This window comes from Pygocentrus nattereri, chromosome 1, assembly GCF_015220715.1.
Source record: "Pygocentrus nattereri isolate fPygNat1 chromosome 1, fPygNat1.pri, whole genome shotgun sequence".
Taxonomy (NCBI): domain Eukaryota; kingdom Metazoa; phylum Chordata; class Actinopteri; order Characiformes; family Serrasalmidae; genus Pygocentrus; species Pygocentrus nattereri.
Window position 1 is genome coordinate 36031730 of NC_051211.1, and position 26301 is coordinate 36058030.

The 26301-nt window shown below is 38.4% G+C and overlaps 1 protein-coding gene across 1 annotated transcript in view; it reads right to left on the reverse strand.

Moving 5' to 3' along the window:
* LOC108427067 (mucin-2-like) overlaps positions 1–26301 on the reverse strand; it is a 53995-nt gene that overhangs the window by 2753 nt on the left and 24941 nt on the right. Inside the window, exons 19-43 of the mRNA XM_037541532.1 lie at positions 26089–26129; positions 25265–25353; positions 25010–25164; positions 24743–24881; positions 24422–24526; positions 23058–23252; positions 21639–21881; positions 21119–21275; positions 18909–19019; positions 18556–18697; positions 18419–18447; positions 16703–18297; positions 16063–16615; positions 15733–15936; positions 12953–13194; positions 10613–10799; positions 10048–10255; positions 9302–9480; positions 7309–7378; positions 6885–6997; positions 6501–6532; positions 5693–5843; positions 4241–4278; positions 2423–2530; positions 2273–2312 (exon numbers count right to left, since the gene is read on the reverse strand). Of these exons, the coding sequence (XP_037397429.1) occupies positions 2273–2312; positions 2423–2530; positions 4241–4278; positions 5693–5843; positions 6501–6532; positions 6885–6997; positions 7309–7378; positions 9302–9480; positions 10048–10255; positions 10613–10799; positions 12953–13194; positions 15733–15936; positions 16063–16615; positions 16703–18297; positions 18419–18447; positions 18556–18697; positions 18909–19019; positions 21119–21275; positions 21639–21881; positions 23058–23252; positions 24422–24526; positions 24743–24881; positions 25010–25164; positions 25265–25353; positions 26089–26129 (5126 nt within the window). The remainder of the gene's footprint in view (positions 1–2272; positions 2313–2422; positions 2531–4240; positions 4279–5692; positions 5844–6500; positions 6533–6884; positions 6998–7308; positions 7379–9301; positions 9481–10047; positions 10256–10612; positions 10800–12952; positions 13195–15732; positions 15937–16062; positions 16616–16702; positions 18298–18418; positions 18448–18555; positions 18698–18908; positions 19020–21118; positions 21276–21638; positions 21882–23057; positions 23253–24421; positions 24527–24742; positions 24882–25009; positions 25165–25264; positions 25354–26088; positions 26130–26301) is intronic.

Consider the following 26301-nt stretch of genomic DNA (forward strand, 5'->3'; position numbering starts at 1 on the left):
GGGTAGCTTCCCTACGCCTTCGGGTTGGGGAACGGGTCCTGACTGCTGTCTGTGCTTATGCACCGAACAGCAGTTCAGAGTACCCAGCCTTCTTAGAGGCCTTGGGAAGGGTGCTTGAAAGTGCACCTCCTGGAGACTCTATTGTCCTACTGGGGGACTTTAATGCTCACGCCAATGACAGTGAGACCTGGAGGGGTGTGGAAGGGCTCTTCTTCAGGCCCTCACCCCCCCCCCCCCCATATTTAAATCCCCTCCCTCCTACCCTCCCCCCTTACCCCTCCCCTTTCCCAACGCCTTCGCCTCTTTTACCCCCCGGTATGGTATGACGGGTCTGTTGATCAGCACCAGATTAATGGCTGCAGATCCGGATGGCCGCTTACTGTGCTGGGTTTGTCCGCACCCCCCCGCCCCCATCCCAGTTGCAAGTCCTGTGTATGTATGTGCTAATGTTGAGGTGTTTTTTCTCTCTGTTCCCAGACTGAGTTCCCTTAGGTATTTTTCTCCTCCCTCACCCAATGTATTCTGTTTCTCTTTTCCATTATATGCATTTCGTTGCTTGTACTTGCGGCATAAGCAATGACAATACATTGAATCCAATCCAATCCAATGTGTTTTGGACACTCGGGTAAAGAGAAGAGCTGAGCTGTCAACTGATCACCACCTGGTGGTGAGTTTGGATCAGGTGGTGGGGGAAGATACCGGTCAGACCAGACAAGCCCAAAAGTATAGTGAGGGTTTGCTGGGAACATCTGACAGAAGAACCTGTCAGATTGATCTTCAACTCACACCTCCGTCAGAACTTTGACCTGATATCGGGGGAGGTGAGGGACAATGACTCAGAATGGGCCATGTTCTGCTCCTCCATTGTTGAAGCGGCTGACTGTAGCTGTGGCCGTAAGGTAGTTGGTGCCTGTCAGGGTGGTAATCCTCAAACCCGGTGGTGGACACCCCAGGTGAGAGATGCCGTCAAGCTGAAGAAGGAGTCCTACCGGGCATGGTTGGCCTGTGGGACACCAGAGGCAGCGGGCCGGTATCGACAGGCCAAGCGATCTGCAGCTTCAGTCATCGCCAAGGCAAAAACCCATGTGTGGGAGGAGTTTGGTGAGGCCTTGGAAAGTGACTTTAAGTCAGCTCCGAAAAGATTCTGGCAAACCGTCAGGCGACTCAGAAGAGGAAAGCAGTGTGCCACTAGCACTGTATATAGTGGAGATGGTGTGCTGCTGACTTCAACTGAAGACGTCATTGAGGACCTTCTCAATCCCACTGACACGTTCTCCAGTGAGGAGGCAGAGTTTGGGGACATGGGAATAGGCTTGTCCATTACTGAGGCCGAAGTCGCTAAGGTAGTTAAGAAGCTCCTTGGTGGCAAGGCTCCAGGGGTGGATGAGATCCGCCCTGAGTTCCTCAAGGATCTGGATGTCGTGGGACTGTCTTGGCTGACACGCCTTTTCAACATTAGGTGGACATCGGGGGCGGTGCCATTGGATTGGCAGACTGGGGTGGTGGTGCCTCTTTTTAAAAAAGGGGACCGGAGGGTGTGTTCCAACTACAGGGGAATCACACTCCTCAGCCTCCCTGGTAAGGTCTATGCAGGGGTACTGGAGAAGAGAGTCTGGCTTATAGTCGAACCTCTGATCCAGGAGGAGCAGTGCGGGTTCCGCCCTGGTCGTGGAACACTGGACAAACTCTTCACCCTCTCCAGGATTCTGGAGGGTTCATGGGAGTTTGCCCAACCAGTCCACATGTGCTTTGTGGATCTGGAGAAGGCATTCGACTGAGTTCCCCAGGGTATTCTGTGGGAGGTGCTTCGGGAGTACGGGGTACAGCAGTGATGCAGGCTCTTTACCGGTCTGTTGTGGTAAAGAAAGAGCTGAGACATTCAAGGCTCTCGATTTACCGGTCAATCTACATTCCCACCCTCACCTATGGTCATGAGCTTTGGGTAACGACCGAAAGAAGAAGATCGCAAGATTAAATTCTGGTTAGGATGCCTCCTGCATGCCTCCCTCGGGAGGTGTCACAGGCAAGTCCACCTGGGAGGAGAACCCAGGGAACCTATATCGCCCAGCTGGCCTGGGAGCGCCTCGGAATCCCCCTTGGAGAGCTAGTGGAAGTGGCTGGGGAAAGGGAGGTCTGGGCCTCATTGCTTAGGATGCTGCCCCCGCAACCCGAACCCTGAAGAAGCGGAAGATAATGGATGGATGGATGGATGGATGGATGGATGGATGGATGGATGGATGGATGGATAGGAACACATAAATAAGCCACATACATGAGTAGCAGCAATGATGCTCGTCCCACACACGGAGTTCCTAGCCGGGAAGGAAAAGTGAAGAAGTCAGTGATTCCAAGATCTCCTATCCATGCGCATACACTGAGAATGCATTAATGGGATGTTGTGGAGCTGTCTGGGCAGACTTACTTCAGAACAGCTCTGCTCAGGACACACACGCCTCTCTATCTCAGTGCCTGCAGATGTGCAGCTAAACGACACACAGGGCCGTGAATGGTCTGTCCATGTGTCCCCAACCTGAGTCACAGAACAAATAAGGAATAGATAAAAATGCAACCAAACAATGCAATTGTTTGTAGGGACATAAACATATGGCTGTGAAAGCTAACAACTGCGGAAAATAATTGTGCTAAACAATTAAAAATAATTGCAATCAGTTAAAATAATTGCGATCTGGTGATTATGTAATCATTCTAAAAGGCCGAACTATTTAGGTATATGTTTCTGTTTCTTGTTAGCTATACTATATGGACAACAGTATTAAGACACACCTCTCAATCACTGAATTCAGGTGTTTCATTCAGTCCCATTGCCACAGGTGTATAAAATCAAGCACCTAGCCATGCAATCTGCCTTCACAAAACATTGGTGATAGAATAGGAGCAGAATGCCTAAGCATCAAATGGAGCAATGTAAAGCACATCGCCACTGGATTCTGGAGCAGTCTAAACATATTCTGTGGAGTGAAGATTCATGCTGGTAGTCTGATGGATGAATCAGAGTTTGGCGAATGCCAGGAGAACATTACTTGCCTGACAGAATCGTGCCAAGTGTAAAGTTTGGTGGAGGAGGGATAATGCTATGGGATTGTTGTTCAGGGGTTGGTCTAGACCTCTTAGTTCCAGTGAAGGGAAATCTTAATGCATTAGCATGCCAAGACATTTTGGACAATTGTATGCTTCCAAATTTGTGGCAACAGTTTGGGGTAGGCCTGTTTTTGTTCCAGCATGACTGAGCCCCAGGACACAAAGTCACAGAGTCCATAAAGGAATGGCTGGGTGAGTTTAGTGTGGAAGAACCTGACTGGCCTGCAGAGCCCTGACCTCAACCCCATCAAACACCTCTGGAATGAACTAGAGTACACTAGAGACTTTGAGCCAGGCCCTCTCATCCAACATCAGTGTCTGACATCACAAATGCTCGTCTTCATAAATGGACAAAAATGATCAGAGACACACTCCAAAATCTTGTAGAAATGGCTTGTAGAGTGGAATGGCTGTTACGGTTGCAAAGGAGGGATCAACTCCATATTAATGTTTATGTATTTGGGATGTCATTACAACTACTGTAACTGTAATGAGTTGGAGTCCCAATACTTTTGTTCATACCGTGTACATTAGCCTCATATCTCTGGTGCAAAATTAAAGAAGTAAACTCTAGACACTAAGGTATTCCTGGCTGATCTACTTTATTTGGGATAAGAGGAAAATGTGTTAATTCCATTATCACCTATTTATTTTATTAAATTCCTGGCATACATTTGCATTTGGCTTGCAAAAGGTGTGTTGTTTAGAGACTTCCTAATGAAAAAAAAACACAATGGCAGCTGAATCAGTGGCTAGACAGAGGGACAAGCCTTGAACATGTGCTGAATTAATGTTTACCATCAGACTAAGACTATTTATACTCCTGGGACCAGATGCAGTTGCAAAACAAAACACAGTAGAAAATATACAGTGATGCAGCACAATATGTGTGTGCAGTCTGTGTTATCATTTTGCAAACCATTAACTTTAGCTATTAATTACATAATTACTCATGACCCATCAGCAGACACTTCATCAGAAGTTACAATGGATTCACTGTATTCACAGTTCATTTAATGCAGTGTTATGTTAATGTAGACTGGCCTCATGAAAGTGAAAGGGGATTTAAACTGTAGCAGCAGATATAAATAGTCACAGAATCCTTATTGTTATTTACAACTATATGAAGTATTTCCTTTACCTTGTATTTCTGTCCATTGTACTCACACGTCTTCTCAACTACAACAAAGAGAGATCAAGAACAATCTTAAAATATAATTTTAATATTAAACTTATACTGATTGTGAGGAATGATTAGAAACATCACATCATGCTCAAGCTATAATAATCAGTGTGCCTATACTATAATAACTATAACTTTAAATCCTCCAAAATCCGTGTAAATCCATCCACAAAAGTTCTGATACAGTTTTTCTTTCTTGGCGCCAGGTGATCTTTTTTAAAGAATGTTTTTCTCATTGGTTCCAGACCAGTTTCCTTCCATCGCTGTGTGTTTAGCATAGGGCTGCATGATATGAACATAAAATTAGATGTTGGATAAAGCTGTAGGATTTCACAATGAGTATATTTGAAGAGAAGCAAACAGCAAAACATGAACATTACAAAAGCACCATTCACTATTCACAAATGTACAAATATACAAAATAATGACATACTAATAGCTGCTTATAACAGAATTGCAAGCATTTTTGTGCATTGTGAGTCTGAATAAGGACCCGCAATGTCACTGGTGCAAAGTGCAGCTCTTAGGAAGCATCAAAAGCTATCTGACTGCTACTGGTGCCCTCTTGTGGAAATTAGCCACTTGTGAATTATAATTGAGTTCTATGAGGTGCTACAGGTCTAAAAACAATCAGGATTTTCCAAACAGCTTTTTGTAATGCATATGCATACTTTTATTTTCAACATAGGGCTACAAAATAAATAAATATAAATATAAAAATATGAATTCCTTAAAAAGCTCCTTAAGATGAAGTAGGTTTGTTGTAGCCATTACTGCTTCATACATTTTAATATACAATCTATTTATTTCACACACAAAAATAAGACGTAGAATAGTTATCACATTTTAAGCGTTATAAATGGCTAGCAGTTCAGAATAGAGTCATTTTTGACATTGAATTTTGTAACTGGCCTTTTAATTGAATGGTTAATTTAGCTGCTCTCCACCTTAAAGAGCAGTGTTTAAGCCTAGTGCACAGAAGCACTTGTTGGGCTTCTAACTCTACATTCTCCTTTCTACTTATATCACTTTGGGGCTGCACGTGAGGTAATTTGATCTCTTCTGTCATTGCAGCCCTTAACAATGTTATTTATCACAGAAACTCATATTGTGATAACAATAAAAATATGAATTAGCATGCAGCCCTAGTTTAGTATGTGTCATGATCCTAAAAATAATGCTGAAAATCTTTTCTTATCTAGAAAATAAGCATTACCAGTCTTGCTAAAGCCTGTGGAGGCATTTTACTCTTTAGACTAAATGTAGTGGAAGCAAATAGAACAGAACAAATGTGGCATTGTGGATATGAGAGCTCTCAGACATTGCAAAGCAGAGAAAGACCATCACTTGAAAATATTTCATTTTCAGTATAATTTGCAGTATGAAGCGCTAAATGTAATTGTACTTTACCACATATCTGGTTGCCACAGCAGCCTGAGACAAGCATGGAGTCTGCACCACAGATTGGGTCTGGAGCAGGAGGCATTGGTATGCACTCCTCCGTCAGAGTCTGGTTGTTACATGTGCATATGTGACAATTTGACTCCCACACTGCTCCAGCCTAAAATAGATAACACAAAAATGCACTTATAGTTCACAGACATGCTATAGTAAGTCAAAATTTTAAATGTTATATTCAAAATGTTATAATCAGGTAAGCATTCAGCACCTTTTCTACTGTAAACGATGCTGAACATTGTCTCAGATTGAAATTTCAAGTCCTCTGTCTCACATGCACATCTTGTTCATTTGTGCTTACAGAGTTTAGTAAATATTAGTCACTCAAAATACAAAAGGTCAAACCAAGACTCAAGGCCATCAGTACCCCAAGAGACTGGCAGTGCCTTCCATATGTTGAGTCTGGTTTATTTGTGACATATAGGTGAAACCAACAGTTTAGGAAGAATTCAAAATTTTCATTTCTCACTCACCGCTAGGCCTTTCCAGAAAATACTGGTGTTACAGATTTTGCCATGGGCATTTTTACTGCCGCTTGTCAACCCTCATTGGTGTTGTTAAGTTCCGTCTACTGGCACGGGTCAGACTAGGTACTGGTACTCCCAACACCAATATTGATACTGCATTAAATGCCAGTATCAGTGCCGAAACCAATTTCCAGATATTTAACAATGCAGAAATACTACTGGAATTACTCTATGATTAGTGGGTAGCTGGGCAATTTCTAAATATAATATTACATAAAAGAGTAATATCTCACCAGCATGGGCTCTCCTAGTGGGCCTTTGCATTCTGACAGGGAAACAAAGCATATATTTCTTTAATTATATACAATAAGTGTCTATTTAGATACTTAGATATGCCCAAGAAGATCAAAGTGTTTTATATAAAGAGTTAAGCTCCCACCCCAACCCCCAGTCTTTGTCGAATGTATGAAAACTTCACTAAAGAGTTAATCTGTTTTGACAGTTCACACCTTATAAGTTTAAATGTCAATGTCAGCATTAAATGTCTTTAAATATGTAGTCAATATAATAAAAAATGTATTACTGTCAAGTAACTACACTGTATGAACTTTTGAGTAAATGAGTTAATGTCTTGCTTGTTGACTGCACATGGAACATGGGAAAAGTCTGCCACTCACTGGTGCATTCAGATACACAGAAGGTCTTATGTTCGTCTGCAAGCCATGTGTTGCCTGGACAGAAGCAGCCAGATCTCATACTATCTGTGCCAAATTTCCCTTGAACACGCAGTCTATGCAAACAACAGAAATTACACATGCTAGCAAGGGTAATTTTTTATCTTGTCAAACAAACAAAATAGGCAAGTGGGTTGTAAAGCTGTAAAATATAAAAGAAATAGGTAGATAAACAAAGACAGAGATAGATGCAGATACACAGAAAAATACATAGACATATGCATACACAGATAGACAGACACATAGATAGATAGATAGATAGATAGATAGATAGATAGATAGATAGATAGATAGATAGATAGATAGATAGACAGACAGATAGTAAGACAGACACATAGGCAGATCAGTCTAACTGATGATGTCTTACCCGCTTTGACAGACATCATCTGGAGTGCTGCGACACTCATCAAAAATCATCCCACCAGGACATGTGACATCTAAAACAGTAATAGAAACACAGTTTCCTACCACATGAACATGCATGGGGAACAGACAGCCTGCAAATTGATTCAGGCTGCGATTCATTGGTTTAAGCAATAAATTACAATTTGTTCAATTTGTAGCATTTAAAAATCTACTTTTGACCAATCCATATGTATCAGTATTTGGTATTATTGGTTGACCAATGTGAGTTTTCAATGGTCAATGCCAATATTTAGAAAGGAGGCCGATATTAAGTGTTTTTTTTAAAAGGAGGGTGACGTTTTGCCTTTATTTGCATCTTATAAAATACAACAATTTAATAGTAATAATAAGACAATTGCTTAACTTAAATGAATAATTTCTAAATTTGTGTCCAGCCATCTGTAATTACTACAACAGAAAAATACAAGGTCACTTTGTTTCAAATTTAAATATATTTCATGCACATTCCCAAATGAAATCACATGGTTATCTTACCCAGTAACATTGTTTTAGATGACATTTTTAATCGTAATCGAAAAATGCATTGGGTTATGCTGTAGATATGCTGCTCATATGATACCAAGTGACTAAAGGTGACAATAATGTGATAGAGTGAAGATTCTGTCCCACAAATCCACTACTATCATTATACGCTATGCCAAGTTAGCTTGGTGTAACGAAGCACAGACAAATGCACACCCAGACATAGAGGGAGAGAGATGCACACAAGTTCATTAACCAAAATGTTGTCCAAATGCTGTCTGCAGTAAATGGCCAGCACTTCACTGCCATTCCAGTCTAACTCATCCATTATCTGAGGAAGCATGTCAAAATCATGGGTATTTCCCCAGTGCAGATTGAAAGACAAACTCTCTCTGGTCCTGGAGCTAATAATGGGCAGAGTTCTCCACCTCTGAGCCAATCAAACCACGGTCTATAGGCAGAAATTAGGAATGGTTTATAACTATCAAATCAATCACTTGTGATAGCGGATTTTTGACTTGAGAAGAGAACAACAGTTTTTGAGCCATGGAAGCTGGTTTAGCCAATCGAATGTTACCATTCTCCTGGACGCCTTCCTCGGGAGGTGTCACAGGCAAGTCCAACCGGGAGGAGACCCCGGGGAAGACCCAGGCCACGCTGGTGTGACTATATCGCCCAGCTGGCCTGGGAGCGCCTCAGAATCCCCCCGGGGGAGTTAGTGGAAGTGGTTGGGGAAAGGGAGGTCTGGGCCTCATGGTTAATGGTGCTGCCCCCATGACCCGAACCCCGGAGAAGCGGAAGATAATGGATGGATGGATGGATGGATGGATGGATGGATGGATGGATGGATGGATGTTACCATTCCAATTCCCAACTTCTCCCAAGTTAATGTTTTTCAAATTTTCTCACTAGACTGGAATCAATGTAATTATACTGACAGTAAATATTGTGTTTGTAATTAAGAGTGCCCAGTTATTTATTTTGATATTTCTATATATTGAGCCTTTAAAGCTACGAATTTAAGTGTTAGCATTTCTATCAGGAAAAGTTAAATACAGTATTGGCACATTTCTCGCTGTTTCACAGCTTCCACTGAGGTCTGTGTGTAGAAGGGGGAAACGAAGCAGCTCTAACATTGTTCCACAGCAGCTCTGCCACATAAGCGCAGACCTCAGCCAAAATGGCATTAATCGGGCAGATTAATCGTCTGACGTATTGGTCAATCACTATTGTAGAATTGATGTAGTTGCATCAGGAGGAATTATTAATAGAACATTGAGAAAGCAAAATAATCCTTACATCACTAATCAGTTTAAATAAATGAATCATAAACAATTATTAAAAACTTTAAATAAAAATTTTAGGTATACAAAATTGCTCCATATCACACATTTTCAGAGATGCAAAGGACATCTACTGAGGCACATTCTCCCTCCTATCCTGCTTGTGTGGTTAAGACGGTGAATCCTTACCACAGGCCCCCATGGTGAGGTTTCTCCAGTGCACACAGAAGCCCAATCTTTTGCAGCGCTCACTCAGGTGTTGCAGTGGGGAACAGATGCTCATATTCCGGTTAACCATGCAGTAATCAAACCTGCAGTTTGTCACCAGAGTCTCCACATCAAGACTCCGAGTACACTCATGAAACACTCTGAAAGAACAGACATATTACAGGGTTAGAATCTTCTGACACCTCACGACTTATACTAATTTTGCTTCTGGATGCCAAGATGTGATTATTTCATTTCTATAGCTTCTGAATGTTTCCACTGTTTGTCCGTGTTTGAATGTAGCTTCCACTCTGAGTACTTGATATGCTAGAGGCTTATGTCATTCACTATCCAATACCATCAATCTAAAAACTAAACAATGAAAAAAGACATTTATTATATATATATATATATATATATATATATATATAATATTCTATGTAAATGAATTTATTTTTATGATTAGACAATCATATAATGGTCATATACTTTTTGTATGAAATGTATGAAATACTTGTCCAACATCTTAACTAATGATTGAAAATAAAAAGCACCTGTGTGATCTTTATGAAATACTGAAGTTTTATTAAAATGTATCATTAAACCCACTCATTGAAAATCCTTATGGTCAGTAATCTGTCAAATGGTCAGTGACCATATGTAATGGACAGTGCTTCTGGAAACACAACTCTGAAGTTCAAAAGAGATGGAAAAAAGATGCAGTTTACTCATGTCTGAGGAGGTCACAGAGAGGGGCCACACAGGGCGGAGGTGGCGGAGGTGGGGTGACCGGGACACAGGGTAAATCCTTGGGGACATAATCACAGTGGGGCTTCAGAGGGTCTTTTTCTACCCAGTCATAGGCAGTCATGTTACAACAGTCATCACTCTCAGCTCGACCATTCCTACGTACACATGAGGGCCCTCCACATACCCCTGAAAAAAAATGAGACCTTTGCTTAGAAACCAGAATGACCGATTAACTGATTCAATTTCTTTGACAGCCTGCAATATGATGCATGTGTAATATATACAGTATAATAACTACTGAATAACAGAAAACACATATCTAAATGTAATAAGTTATACAATCATAAAAACATCACTAGAAGTCACATAATAAAGTGTAATGTTTATATTGTACATTAATACAGGTATTAAAAACAACTAAGTACTAGGTAACGCAATATAATTCTCTTTTTGGTCATATTTATTCCTTGTCTATAGCAATTAGTTTTTCTTGGTCTATAATATTTCACTATTAATAAGTAAACCAAACTGCCGGGCACTTACCACACTGTCCAACAGTGTTATCTCGAAAGTGTTCCATTGCAAGAGTGATCTGCAATGTGTTGTCTGGATCGAAAGAGATGTGAGAGCGGATTTTATCAATGTAAACGAAGACCTTAAAATTTGTGCTCTCAAACCTGATGCCATTCTCTTTGTAGGGTGGCTGGACCAGTATGCCATTCATAGTAGCCTAAAAATATGCCAGAAAAAGTTAATTAAAAAAAAATCCCAAAAGCACATACACACAAAATGTGCATATCATCTTGTAAGCATAGTGTAGCTCTACACAGCCACTCCTGTTGGAGTATTTCCCATGGAGCTGTCTGTGAATCACCATTTTTGGGCTTACCACAGTGTCCAGGATATAGTAAAATTCTTATCATGGAACAACATCCCACAGTTATTTACTTTGTACCTCTCCCACCTAGTGCCACTGTGTTGCACCAGAAGAAGAAAATATTCTACTACTGTGAAAGATTCTATTAGAATGAAATATGTGTGCCTTGTAGGTTTACCAACGCTGACAGCAATCTTTTTTCTTTTTTTTAAGTTATTGCCACTTAAGTGTGTATTATGTATATTGATCACAGTCCTATTCATTAAAATGGAGAAATAATATTTATTAAGCTGCATTTTTCAAGAAAATGAAATCAGACTTTTCTGTGTCACTGTATTATGACCTATCAAATCTTTACGCTCTGCCCTATTTTCCTAACCCTCTAATCACTGCTTAGCTGCTGTCTGCCATTGCCTCAATCCTTCTTTTCCTTATCAGTGCACCAATCTTTGAACTTGAAGCTCCATCTGAAGATCCTGTGAAAGTGAGACCCCTTCCCCGACAAAGTATTTTGTCTTCTACCCACTTTCAAAGCCAAAAACAAGATCAGTGAAGATATAACCTCTTTATAAACATTTTCCCTGCCTGCCATTGCAACATGTTCTATCATACTATGAATAAGTTGTAGGTTTTTTAGGTGTGTTGTTTTTTTGTTTGTTTTGTTTTTGCCTTTGTACATTTTAGTTTATGGATTTTAGCTGAATGATGCTGTCTTCGCTGGATGAAAGTTGTGCCCTCTGCAAGATGCATGCTTTATAGTGAAGTGTGTTGCTGTGTTTGTTGTGTTTATGTGAATCTAATATCTTTCTTGATTGTGCTTGTTTTGTATCACCACAGCATTGGATTAGGTAGGGTGTTGACTGCACTGCTGTCAGGAATAGATTATAGCCAGTTGTAATGACACTGGGACATTAGCACATTTAGAAGTTGTATCTATCAACTTAGCCAACTCCCTTTTTCACAGACCTACCCAAAAGTGTTTTACTGCCTATGCCATTGGGCCATATGACTTGTGATTTATATCGCAATACATAATTATATAATCAGTGCAATAGAAATTCTCTGTTTGTGCTGCACAGCTTTTGTAAAACACATTGAATGAAATCACACCCAATGAGACATTGATCCAAACATATTTTGGAGTTTGGAAGAAAGGCATAGGGGAAATAAACAATTTTTAAGTTTTGTAACAAAATGAAAGATTAATGTCTCTGCGCAAAATCTATTTAAAAATAATAATACAATTTTAAAAACAGAAAACATGAAAAGTCTGGACTGAGCTTAAACTGGCCATTTGTACTATTTAAGCCCCCATGCATTCCTAATAAGCCCATTTTTTGTACATTTTTGGAAGAAAATCCATTTTAATGATTGATCACCTTATTAACAACAAAATGACTTTTTTTAAAGGAGGATGAATAACAAATATGTAAACTAGGAACCCTTATTAATCAAAAAAGTAAATGCTTTATTCATTTAAGCTTGGGCTGTGCTTCTGGGCTGGCTAGTTGTCTAACTGTAGCACTCCTAGTTGACTAAGATTCTGTCAGTCTACTAATAGTATTTATCTTGTTAAAAACATATTCACTTGTTAATTTTTAAAAAGCTGTAGATATTTCTGTAAATGAACATTCAGACCACTTAGACAATGTATCTCAAAGTCTAATCATCATTCTGCTTTACTAAACATGTTAATGTGCACTGGGAACTGAAGAACTAAGTTGATACCACACAAAAAAATGTACAAATCTTTTATCTGGTTTACCAATAAATACTATGCTTTTAGTTCAAATTTTGCTAACTTCATACTTTTTTTTATTTCTGTGCTTACAACTGTACCATTACTCTTGGACACTTGTATTTATATTGACTTCATAATCACTATCATCATCATCTGCATTTAAGATTGGGTTACATTAAAGGGAATATTCATTTAGTATGTAGCTGAGTGCCACAGGGAGGTTGAATAAAAGATCAAATAATAATAACTTAAGAAGTATACCCACCTCCACTGTGTAATTATCAGTATTAAACTGGAGCGTGACTGTGTCATTCTGGTACTTCAGAACGACACCCTTGACTGATGAGCCGAACAGCAAAGACGTGCTGTAGTAATTATCCACTGCAATGCTAAGGTGGTGCCGAGGAATCTTCTCCTTCATCAATGTATAAGTGCAGTTTTCCAGAAAGTCAAATGTAGTTCCTGAGAAGGAAATGTAGTGCGGGTCTCCATAGAGCTCACACTGACCTGAAGGAAATATTGAGGAAACACTTATCATAGCAATGGCAGAATGTAATGGTTGAGTCTTATGAGCAGATACATCTAGCAGAAATGTCACAGTATCAACTTTTGGTATCGATGCATCTAACAGTAATATTAGACAAGTCTTAATACCAGATTCATTAGCAAAAGGATTTAAATAACAAAATCAGAAATCACATTTCTGTGCTAAAAAGTATGTAAGTGTCCCGATTGGCCCCTCCCAGTCCTGTCCATGTGCGTGTGTTGTGTTTTGGTCTAGTCCACGTGCTTTCTTTGTTTTGAGTCTCAGTCCAGCCCCCTTGTTTCGTTACTCCGCCCCTGATTGTTTCCACCTGTTTTCCACCTGTCCCTTGTCATCCGTGTCCTATTTAAGCCCTGTGTGTGCCCCTTGTTTTCGTTGGTCTTTGTATGCTTGTTTGACGTGCTGTCTGTATGTGCTGTTTGTGTTGGATGTTTTGCTTGTTCTGTTTGAAGTGTGGTATTTGGATCCTGTGTTTATTTCGTTATGTCTGACCCTCATTCTCTCCGTGTTGGCTATTTGAACTTGGACAGTTTCGTCCATGACCCTGGATTTGCCCAAAATAAAACTTGTTTATCTCAGCACATGCTCCTCGTCACAGTAAGCATAATTAAAGCAGATAAAATGTATGTAGTCTTCAGGTACATGACAGAAATAAACAGTAACATCCTTTATACAAATTATTATTATTATTATTATTATTATTATTATTATTATTATTATTATTATGCCAGTGGTTCCTAATGCCAGTCTTGTGTAAGCCACACTATGCAAATTTTTATGTTTTCCCTCTTCTACACCTTATTCAACTCTGCACTGTAATTGCTCTTCATGGCTGGATCAGTGATGTAGGGAAAACACAAAATTATCCATAGCATGAGGTCCTGGGATTGAAAAACAGCTGACTGATTCTGTCTGTAGTCAGCTCAATGAGCAAGCACCCCTCTATATACACTGCAAGCAGAAATCAACATATAGCGACATGGGGAAATAGAACATTACTTGCTATCGCTCACATATGACTTAGATATAATAGTAATAGTAGTATAGTAATGTAACTAACATCATGACTGTCTCTTCAAACAAAATACAAATAAGTAACTGTAAACTGAAATAGAAAAAGACAAGAACACTTTTACAACACTGTTAATCAGATCGAATTCAAAGTGACTTGTCTGAGCTACTTCAATTGCTTTGATGAGTTACCTTCTTTCACTACGAAATGATCTATAACACTGTTTTCTGTCATCAACAATGCTACATCATTGTCAGACTCAAATGCAATGAATATGCGAGTTCTGCTGTTTTCTTCTCAATTACTGTAATTTGGCGGTGCAATCACAGCAGCAGCACATTTAGATGCCATTGTCACGTTGCTCTCACATCAGTGGGCATTACCAAGCTCTGTTTTGCCGGTGGTCAGACAGAAATGTGGAACCTACTTCAAATCAGTATTTCTCATAGTGTAGAGAAGTAGTACTGTATTATTTTTGCATCAACTTCACACTACACTATGGCTGCACAAAAATATGCATTAAAAAAAGAAGTCCTAATTAATTCCTGACCATGACAGTAGCACGACAACTGCAGTGAGCATGTTGCTGCCATAACCAGACCTTTTCCCCATGATAGCATGGTTACAGTGCTGTGCAAATCTCAAGGAACACCCTTCATTTATTCAATTCACATTCAAAACTGCCATTAAGCACAAGTTATCGATTTTTCATGAGGTATTCCTGGCGAGATCAGATATTAGATAATCAACTTGTGTAAGGAAGGGGAAAGTCAAAGGCAAAATAAGTGAAAAAACACTGGTTTCCAAAAAATTATTAAAAGACACAAAGAAACTGGGACTCTTAACAACCATGCAGGACCTGGCAGACCACTAAAACTGTTTTTGTCCATCCTTCTACTGTGAGAAGACAACTCAACATTATGTGTCTGATAGGATGTGTGTCAAGAAGCCCTTAATGAGAAAAGGAAATAGACAAAGAAATAGAAATTTTGAAGTCAAACAAAGAAGAGGCTAGTGTTCTCAGAATGGATTGACCACCCCAGAGAGCAGATCACAGTATCACTGAATACTTTTGGGATTACTTGGATTTAGAAAAGCATAAAATGCAGCTTCTAAGATTGAAAATTGTAGATGTGGAAAATATCACTGCAGATTTATACAAAAAATAATTACAAATTCTCCTGAAAAGAATGGAAGCTGTAATAATGGATGGACATGCTAAATACTCAAAAATAATTTGTTACATATTTAGATGTTGACACTTTTGTATAAGTTTTAGTTAAATTAGTTTTTAGTGTTTTTCCTGACACTGAAAAATAAATAACTTATTCAATACTTAATGGTCACCTTCATTGGAAATTAAATAAATGAAGCACGGTCTTTAACTTGCACACAGTGAGCAGTAACCATAATGCTTCTGCACCATACCAGCTGCGTGCAGCAAGTCACTCAAATGACACTGGAAGAGATGCGCTGTCACCACACTTACAGTCGCACTGCCAAATTTCACAGCAGCCCTCCTCATTTTTCACCACCTGCATCAAGTCTTCACGGCACACTGGCGGGACCAGAGCTGGACATGTGACAGGTCTCATCTCAATAGTGCCATTTCTGCAGGTCTTATAGAAGCAATCCTCTTTCCACTCAGCACCACTGGGCCAGCTTTGGTTTCTCAAGGGGTCCCTGCAAAACCCTTCACATTACAGAGAGACTGTTCAGAATACAAAAAGTGTTTTCAGACTGAAGTTTTCATTGTTTGTGAGAGACGTTACAAAACTTGAAAAGGCTGACTTGTGGAGATGGCTGACAAAATACATACCTACAGTTGTGTATTGTGTTGATGTGACTGGAAGAGTTGTCACCACAGACTGCTGACCTGATGTATATGGTGACTTGGTGCTTACAGGTGGAAGTGTAAGTACTAGAGGCGTAGATTCAGTTCCTTTAGTTGTACCTGGTGTTTCTGTCATTGGTGTTGTGGTCACCATTGTCTTTGGTATAGTTGTTCCAGGTACTTTGGAGGTTATTATGGTGACTGTTGTCTCTGGTGTCTCTGGTATAGTTGTAGTTTGTGAAGTTGTAGTTTCAGTTACTTCAGTTGTACTTTGTCTTTCAGATGTTGTTGTGGTGACTGTTGTCTCTGGTATAGTTGTAGTTTGTGAAGTTGTAATTTCAGTTCCTTCAGTTGTACCTGGTATTTCAGATGTTGTTGTGGTGACTGTTGTCTCTGGTATAGTTGTAGTTTGTGAAGTTGTAGTTTTAGTTCCTTCAGTTGTACCTGGTATTTCCGATGTTGTTGTGGTGACTGTTGTCTCTGGTATAGTTGTAGTTTGTGAAGTTGTAGTTTCAGTTCCTTCAGTTGTACCTGGTATTTCAGATGTTGTTGTGGTGACTGTTGTCTCTGGTATAGTTGTAGTTTGTGAAGTTGTAGTTTCAGTTTCTTCAGTTGTACTTGGTATTTCAGATGTTGTTGTGGTAACTGTTGTTTCTGGTGTCTCTGGTACAGTTGTAGTTTGTGAAGTTGTAGTTTCAGTTCCTTCAGTTGTACCTGGTATTTCAGATGTTGTTGTGGTAACTGTTGTTTCTGGTGTCTCTGGTACAGTTGTAGTTTGTGAAGTTGTAGTTTCAGTTCCTTCAGTTGTACCTGGTATTTCAGATGTTGTTGTGGTGACTGTTGTCTCTGGTATAGTTGTAGTTTGTGAAGTTGTAGTTTCAGTTACTTCAGTTGTACCTGGTATTTCAGATGTTGTTGTGGTGACTGTTGTCTCTGGTGTCTCTGGTATAGTTGTAGTTTGTGAAGTTGTAGTTTCAGTTACTTCAGTTGTACCTGGTATTTCAGACGTTGTTGTGGTAACTGTTGTTTCTGGTGTCTCTGGTACAGTTGTAGTTTGTGAAGTTGTAGTTTCAGTTCCTTCAGTTGTACCTGGTATTTCAGATGTTGTTGTGGTGACTGTTGTCTCTGGTATAGTTGTAGTTTGTGAAGTTGTAGTTTCAGTTACTTCAGTTGTACCTGGTATTTCAGATGTTGTTGTGGTAACTGTTGTCTCTGGTGTCTCTGGTATAGTTGTAGTTTGTGAAGTTGTAGTTTCAGTTACTTCAGTTGTACCTGGTATTTCAGATGTTGTTGTGGTGACTGTTGTCTCTGGTATAGTTGTAGTTTGTGAAGTTGTAGTTTCAGTTACTTCAGTTGTACCTGGTATTTCAGATGTTGTTGTGGTAACTGTTGTCTCTGGTGTCTCTGGTATAGTTGTAGTTTGTGAAGTTGTAGTTTCAGTTACTTCAGTTGTACCTGGTATTTCAGATGTTGTTGTGGTGACTGTTGTCTCTGGTATAGTTGTAGTTTGTGAAGTTGTAGTTTCAGTTCCTTCAGTTGTACCTGGTATTTCAGATGTTGTTGTGGTGACTGTTGTCTCTGGTATAGTTGTAGTTTGTGAAGTTGTAGTTTCAGTTTCTTCAGTTGTACTTGGTATTTCAGATGTTGTTGTGGTAACTGTTGTCTCTGGTGTCTCTGGTATAGTTGTAGTTTGTGAAGTTGTAGTTTCAGTTCCTTCAGTTGTACCTGGTATTTCAGATGATGTTGTGGTAACTGTTGTCTCTGGTATACTTGTAGTTTGTGGAGTTATAGGTTCAGTTTTTTCAGTTGTACCTGGTGTTTCTGTCATTGGTGTTGTGGCCACTGTTGTCTCTAGCGTAGTTGTAGTTTCAGTTCTTCCAGTTGTACCAGGTATTACGGACGTTGTTATGGTGACTGTTGTCTCTGGTATAGTTGTAGTTTGTACAGTTGTAGGTACAATTCGTTCAGTTGTAGCTATTTTTTCTGTTGTTGATGTTGTGGTCAGTGTTGTCTCTTGTTTATTTGTTGTTTCAGTTTGTTTAGTCATACCTGGTGTTTCTGTGGTTCTTTTAATCACTGTTGTCCTTGACGTAGCTGTAATTAGTGAAGTTGCAGGTTTAGTTTTTCCAGTTGTGCTTGATATTTCTGTAGTTGTTGTGGTTGTAGTTCCTGTAGTGTAAATTATTATCTTCTTTGCAGGGGTAGGTGTTTCACAGTCTCCTGCAATCAAAATGAATCTTTTAAAATGGATATTTTAAAATGTAAAATTAGTTACATATATATAAAGACGGTATTTAGATATTATAACTATTTAAAAGCAGACATTAAAAAAAGTTCTCACCACAAATTATTTGTCCACCGATGCATTCACTATGGCAAGAACATAAACCGTTCAATAAGCTGTTATATATTAAAGACTTTTAAATACAACTAGCACCTTACATTTTACCCAGCATTGGAAATAAAATACCAACTAACCAGCATTCCTTGTATGTAGTCACTTTATCACCAGGTCTAATTACTGTGTTGTTGAAAACACATGTGCAGTTGTCCAAAGTGGAGCACTTTCTTGTGTTCTCATCAAAATATGGCATCTCTGCAGAGCACTTTGGGTAACAACCTTAGCCAAAAAGAGCATAAACTTAAATATTAAAATCTTTTCTCTATCATGAAAAATGCAAAACATTAATAAACATACACATTTAAATACTATCTATTTACACAAGAGAAATCACAGTCATCATCAGTTTATGAAACACTGAAAATAGCAAAACTACAGTCAGGCGTGAATATAGAATGGATTCAAAAGACACAAAGGGAAGAATGAAAACCTTCAAGCCTTCCAGTAAGGCGGTGCTTTTTCCCACAAGTCTCGATCTGACCACATGGCTCATAATGCCAACCGTACTTGCTCTCTTCATTATAATAGTCACAATACACCGCTGTGAAAAAAAAGAACGTACACAATTAATGTTAATCGCATGACTAAGCAAACACAGTGAGGGGGTAGATTTCTCCATATACCAGGAAGGGAGTTTATTATTACTTTGTAGTACTTTTGGGAAATCACCACTAGGTTTAGTAATTTAGTAAAACAGTAATAAATACAACTGACACATCTCATTGAAATTGCAATAAGGCCATATGGTTGAGGGCTCTGGACAAAGCGTCTGGATAAAACAAATGATGACTAAACATCAAACTATACCTAAGAATGAAAAATTCTGCTTCTGATCGTGTCTCTGTGCAGTAGCATGCCACGGGGCAACTCGCTGCTCTGTGTGTGTGTGTGTGTGTGTGTGTGTGTGTGTGTGTGTGTGTGTGTGTGTGTGTGTGTAAATGAGTAAAACAGAACTGGAGTTTCAGATCTCTGATTGATTTTAATGCTCTTATCAATAATTATCAATATGTGGTTAAAGCCCTAAATAATTTATAACAAGCAATTTGAAATTAGATTTTTTAAACAGTTTCCCACAATGATATCAAAGTTTCTTGTAGTGACATAAAAGGCACTGATTTAAGATAATGAGCCTGATATGACAGACATTGTCGGCTATGTCTGCTGTCAATATGATTATCAATTCACATCTGTAACATTTCTTAAACTCTTCAAAATAAGGGCAGAAATTCATGGTTATAGGCAATTTAAGTTTCACAGCTTAGATCTGATCTCTATAACTTGATGATTTACTTTTGTCAAATCTGTCATTAATGTTAACACCTGTGTTCTAAAACAGCCTGCATGTGCACATTCTAAATGAAATATGTGCACCACAAACTAAGCGAGCAGAACAAGCCTTTATCATGAAGATCATTTGATTTGAATGTCTTTCAGTTGTTCATTATTAGAGCAAGACCAAGGCAAAAAAAAGGCTCAAATGCTTTTGTACTGCTTATTTAACTTCAGGTTAGGTGTTCCTGTCACCTTAAACTGAATGATGGTGCATGCACACATGAACAGAGCCTAAAATCAGTGTGCGATATAGTATTCAGTGGGCCTCATGCTGGCTGGCTACTCCAGCGATGACAAGCTGTTAATTTGACTAGCGGCACAGATGCTAGCTTTAATAGCGACATAACTTTTGGTTCAACCATTATTCTCTTAGAAATGCTCGTATCTTTGGTAATGTAGTTTTCTTATATTAAATTGGGATCTTACACATCTCCCCTTTTGTCTTCATTCATAAAAAATGAGTAAAAATTCTCTCTGTCCAAAGAAATTGGGCAAGTTTTCAGATTTACAAGTTTTTAGAGGTATCCCACCCATAGCTACAGTTGCTAGGCTATGAAGGACCAACTGAGTAAACCACATGTATGCTACAATGTCAACCAGAGACAAATCAGTGCTGCATCATTTAAGAATGATCATATTAATATTAATATTAGAATTCGCCATTCATGGGGAATTTGTATTTGAGTGTCTATTTTCCCCTAATGGACAGTTTATTTTCAGGGATACCCCAGAATTTTGATTTTGAGACAATCAGGGGGTCCAAGAGGTTTATTGGGATCCTCCCAGGATCCCTTGTATTTTGCACCTTGCCTAAAATAATATAAATACTTTAACACTGGATATGGGGCTTCCCAGTTTATTTTAACAAACTCTTATATTATCAAATTTTTTCATCAGGTATCTGTTATAACATGTCATCATCATGCTAAGATTAAGTTTGCATTTCCCATGTCTTTGTTGTTTACATTACACTGCTATAATAGAAGTGAACAAGTGGTGACTGTCAGCTTTCTGGTCTCTATGAAGTAGAAAATATTTCTCTACTCAAAAGTGTTTGTTACAGTAAAAGTCATTGTTAAATTCAAGTTAACTAAACTCATGAAATGCATCTCAGTTTAGAGCATGGTGTGTTATAGTTTGAGCTAGGTGTGAAGGAGGGTAAAGCTTGCCACAAATATAAAACAAAGTATTAGTGCAACGTTTTCATAAAACATATTACAAGACAGTTCCATTTCTTACATACAGCATGTGACATTAAAAAATATGGAATGAAAATACTACATGATGTCATGGTCTAAAGGCACATACGGCACAAGTCTGGTGTCCTCCACTTGATACAGACATTCTGTGCTGTGCAGGCTTCAGCGTATGCTGCTACAGCTGTGCAGAATCCCAGGAACCTCCCCTCAAACTCACATGAGCATGACTCTAGAATACAGGCCTGGTAGTAATGTGTTGGATCAACCTGCAAATTACAGGAAAAAAAATATCGAATCATCTAATAAAGTACTGCTGTTCCCTTCTCTTCATCATCTCCACACAATCACCTAGTTCTACTGATCATTTTAAAAACAATCGAAACTATATGCTTACAAGATGCCAAACTATTTTACTCAGACACATCAACACTAAACTGTAGTGAATACTTTATAGCAGTATAGTTATTTTTGATGACATATTTCTTATGAAATTAAAACATATGAATCACATCAATGTCTTATTTCATATTAAAGGTAAAGCCATTGAGCTCTATATCCACTCAAATGAGCAAAGATCATTTCCTCCATCTCTTCCCCAAAGTTTGTTACACGACATGCTGGATAAGGACCTTTAAGTGGCAGTCTCTGAATGTGTCACTTTGCAGGATCATGCAGCGGCGCTGAGCCCAGGCTTCACAGTACGAATGACGTTCACAGGGAAATACTTCCTGGGTCACATCTGAACAGGGTGGGACAGCCGTCTTCCAGCTGTTCCCAAACTCCAATGTGCTGAACACCACAGAGGAGCTACTGGTCAGCAAGTCGTTCATCACTTTTCCATCAAAGTTGCCACACAGACCCCGCACTTTACCCTATCAGTCCATATGCAAAGGAAACATAGAAAAAGGTCAAGGAAATTCAACACAGACATGATGAGAAATCCTTTAGGACTGAATTAAAATGAAAACATTTACAACAGTTGAACATGTTTAAGAAAGGAATAAAGAATTAAACATAGGAGTAAATACCCATGGTAAACAAAGTTTGGGCATCTGAAGCCAAATTACACATTTTATTGATTTTTGAAGCTGAAAGAAGAAACACAACCTCACAACCAAACTTTTAAAAATAACATATTTCTGCAAATGATAAGGCACAGTATTGAAAAGAACACCCTGCTGTTAACAATTGTTAAGCTTGGAGTAGCTGTATTATGCTTTGGAATTGCCAGTTGCACAAGAAGCACTGCTAAGTATATATATATATATATATATATATATATGAAAAGGATTTCCACTAAATATTCACAAATTCTGAAAGCAAATGTGACACAGCCAGTTAAGAGACTTGTGCCTACAACATGACAGTGATCCAAAACATACCTCAAAATCCACCATGAACTACTTTAAAATAAAACAGTTTGAAGCTTTTGGACTGGTCCCTGACTTGAACATTATAGAAAGGGTTTTTTTCCAAATATAAAGTAACTACATTACCATATGCAAAAAAATAAATAAATAAAATATTTGCTGCAGAGGTTGTGTTTATGTATTTTTATTTTAAAAATCTAAATAACATAACGTAACATAACGTAATTTGGCCAAGCTGTGTCCTGACATCTGCATGTAAATGTGTCTAAAACATGTCAGTAAAACATTTGGTAATACCTACTCATGGAGGACTTTTCATTAGTTGTGGTATTCTCTTTATTTTATAATAATAGTATTATAATAATAATAATATATAATAATAGTTTTATAGTAAGTATCTACTTCAGAAGCTTGTCCAACATATTTTAAGAAGTTCCACATGTTCTGACCACTCTGTTCAAAACTACAACCACATGTTGAGTGCTGAGACTTTAGATCAAGCTGCCTTTACAATTACATTCAACCCAGCATGTGATATTTTTTGACTGGTAATGTATAAGGAATCTGTTGATAGTTCATCTGGCTTAAATGATCAAAGTCAATGCAAACTGCATTACCACTGTCAGCTGCTGTACATCAGGTCACTTCAGAAACAACAGCAGAGGTGGAGCTGCTTACCTTCCATCTGGCCTGCAACTTGATTTTGACTCTGGTGTTTTTGTCCCAGATCACAGTGAGCCCCAGATCTGGCACTGAGATGATGATGTGGAGGCCCACAGTATGGATAGAGTATAGGGGCTGCGCCTGGAGTTGCCACCCAGCCTTCAGTGTTTGTGTCACATTCATATCACGCAGGATCAGAGTCACCACATCCTATTAATCAAGATTCACTCACTCAAATTCAAGCATAATTATAACATGCAGATCATTTATCACAGTATACACTCTCAGAAAATAGGTACAAAAGCGTCACTGAGGTAGTACACCTCTTGTCACTGGGATGGAACCCTCAATGGTACATCTTAGTTCCCTTAGTCGGGGAACATATTTGTACCATAATCCACTGAAATAATTTTTCTAAGTTGTGCTGACTCCACACACCAAGTCTCATCTCTAGCCTTTTTATTTTAGTTTTGTTTTAAAACAGCAGGTTATGAAAAGGTACAAGCATGTACTTTTCAAACTTATTTAAAGTGCACAATTGGAACCTAAAACCATTTTTATTGTTTGTCCCTTGATGAATGAAAAATGTACCTGCACAGTACCTTAATACCTTTAACAGTGCACCATACACTACAATGGAAAATGTAGAAGGTATTAAAGAGGGAATTCGACTAATTTTTCTAATTGTCAACATAATCAACTCACTTAAATGTAACCATAGTCAGTGAGAGTGGTCTGATGGAACTTTAGAGAATACATTATTTAAATATTGATGGGGAAATAGTGGTAAATCTGAAAAAGAATTTTGTTTAGGCAATATTTTGCCTTGCATGTAGCTTTCAACCATAAATGTATTCAAAAGGTTATTGTAAAAATGGACATCAGGTAGCATGTTTGTTATTATTTCATGTATAATAACTTTCTGTGATTTCTAGTTCCTATCACCACCGCTGTGAGCAATCATTTTTTCTATAATAGAACATTTCACTTGAGACCAGTCTGAATGACTTTGTTTACACTGTAACCATTTTACTACGCAGAGGTCTTGAAACATCTGTGGAACTGCACTTTAAACCAGTCAAACTCGACCTCTCTGTAACTTTCATGCAATTAGTGGATATGCACCGATAAATGAGCCCATTAGAAAGCAATGCTAATTTTTTTATAGGAAGAAACACCTGATTAGTAAACCATCTCATAGTAAACCTTGTGAAAATATGAGCTTAGATTGTGAAATGGCCCAAAATTACTAGGAGTAAAATTTAATTCCATTAATGTACAGTCAAGTTCATTAACATCTCCTGTTAAATTAACTATTTCAAGAAAGAAACTTTTATGACAGCATCAATATTCAGATACACCAAGAGAGATTTAGACACCTGGAGATCCACTGAAATTGCACGAGAACAGGTCAAGGCTTCGTCACAGCAAGGCACACTCTCCACCCTGACTGCAAACTGCCTGTGGCCATCCCCAGTGGCATCCTAAGACACACCCAGAAAACAGTCCTTGCATTATTTGTACATATAAATAAAAACCATATTTGTGAGAAACGTAGTTTACATGTATGATAGTTTAGTTTCTCCTGAACATCATCACATTGTGAATAAAGTTTGTCACATTTCAGAACGTTTCCTTTTTCTCTGTAAACGTTTCTGTGTTAACTATTAAAGCTCTCCATTAAGATTTTTACAACTCACCTCAACCAGCGTATACTGACAATTCCCATCAAAGCGGTACCACATTGAGTCAAAGGTATTATACTGTCCATTGCCAAACACCTCACACACCCCTGGGCATGGCTCCCCTTCACAGTACCACTGTCCTCCTCTGCAGATGCTGTCAAATAAATGACATATATAGATAACGTCACCATAGTCCAGCACTGAGGACTCCATGAGGACTCCATGTTCATACCAATGAACGGTAAGACAAACGATTAGGTGTATGTATCTAAGTTCATTCACCATTTTTTACAATTTGTCTCCACGCTCTGCCCAGATGCATAAACACTACCACTGAATTCACATGTGCAGTTCTCCTGAGTCACACAAGTGCCATTATGGTCTTCAAACAGGCCTGCAGGACAGTAGCAGCCACTGGTGCAGTTCTCATCAACACTCTGTAAAGACAAACATGGCAGTACATTTATCAATAGACACAGCTAGTCTCTGATACTCAATATGGACAAAATACTATTTTTGGATTCTAAAAATACTTACAAATGGCTTGCTCAGGCTTTCACATGTCTTTTGCGCTGTGTTTACTTTTGCTTGTGCACAGTGCACACATAATTTTCCCCCTGGACAGTCTACAAGACAGAAGAGCAACATGTTCATTTCTAAAAAAAAAAAAACAGCAGCATAGCTTAGAAAAGATAAGAAAAAAAGATCTAGACAGGAACAACACATTGGCCTCAACAGTACAGCAATTGCTTTGCAACAAAGCGCTAATGCTATTAATTTTCAATGTCCGAATATTTTTACTCTATGGTTTTCATTATTTAAAATGTAGCTGTCTTGCTGTTTTTCTACAGGAAAATAAGTTAACACAACCTGTACAAGGAACAAACTTAAATATGACATTTGTCTGCCAATTTTAGTGCACAGCTTCTATTTAACTGCTGTGTTTAACATGTGAGAATAAAATAAAACATAAAATGTGACATAACTTTTACACAGGCAACAAGTATCCACCCCACAATATGCTAAATAAAAAACATAAACAGTGTTCTCTGTGGAATAATTACTTCATAAAAAATATTTTTTCACTTAAAAAAACAATAAAACATGTAATTTTGCCCAGGAAAGCCCAAACATATATATGTTGTTTATGAATATATACTACATTATTGTTCATACACGTAAGTCAAAAGACATTATGTGCATAACCATGAATGGGATATATGCAAATAAAATGATATAAAGTGTATAAAAACACAAAGATTTAATATTAGTTTACACTTTCCTACCAACACTTCTCAAATATAACATTGGTGGTAAGGTTACGTAAACAAAAACAAAAAAAAAACAAAGAAAAACTTTACCGCAAATAGGAGAACAGCTGAGATTTCCATTTTCACACATGCTGTAAGACAAACATCCGGCATCATTTGCAGCCATTAAATATCATCTGCATGCATTTTATTTAAACACCACCTTTGTACTGTTTACTGTACATGCTAATATACTTTACATGAAAATGTGCCTACAGGCTCGAAAGGATCTTTCTTTTTTATTTAAATAATAATCAATACAAA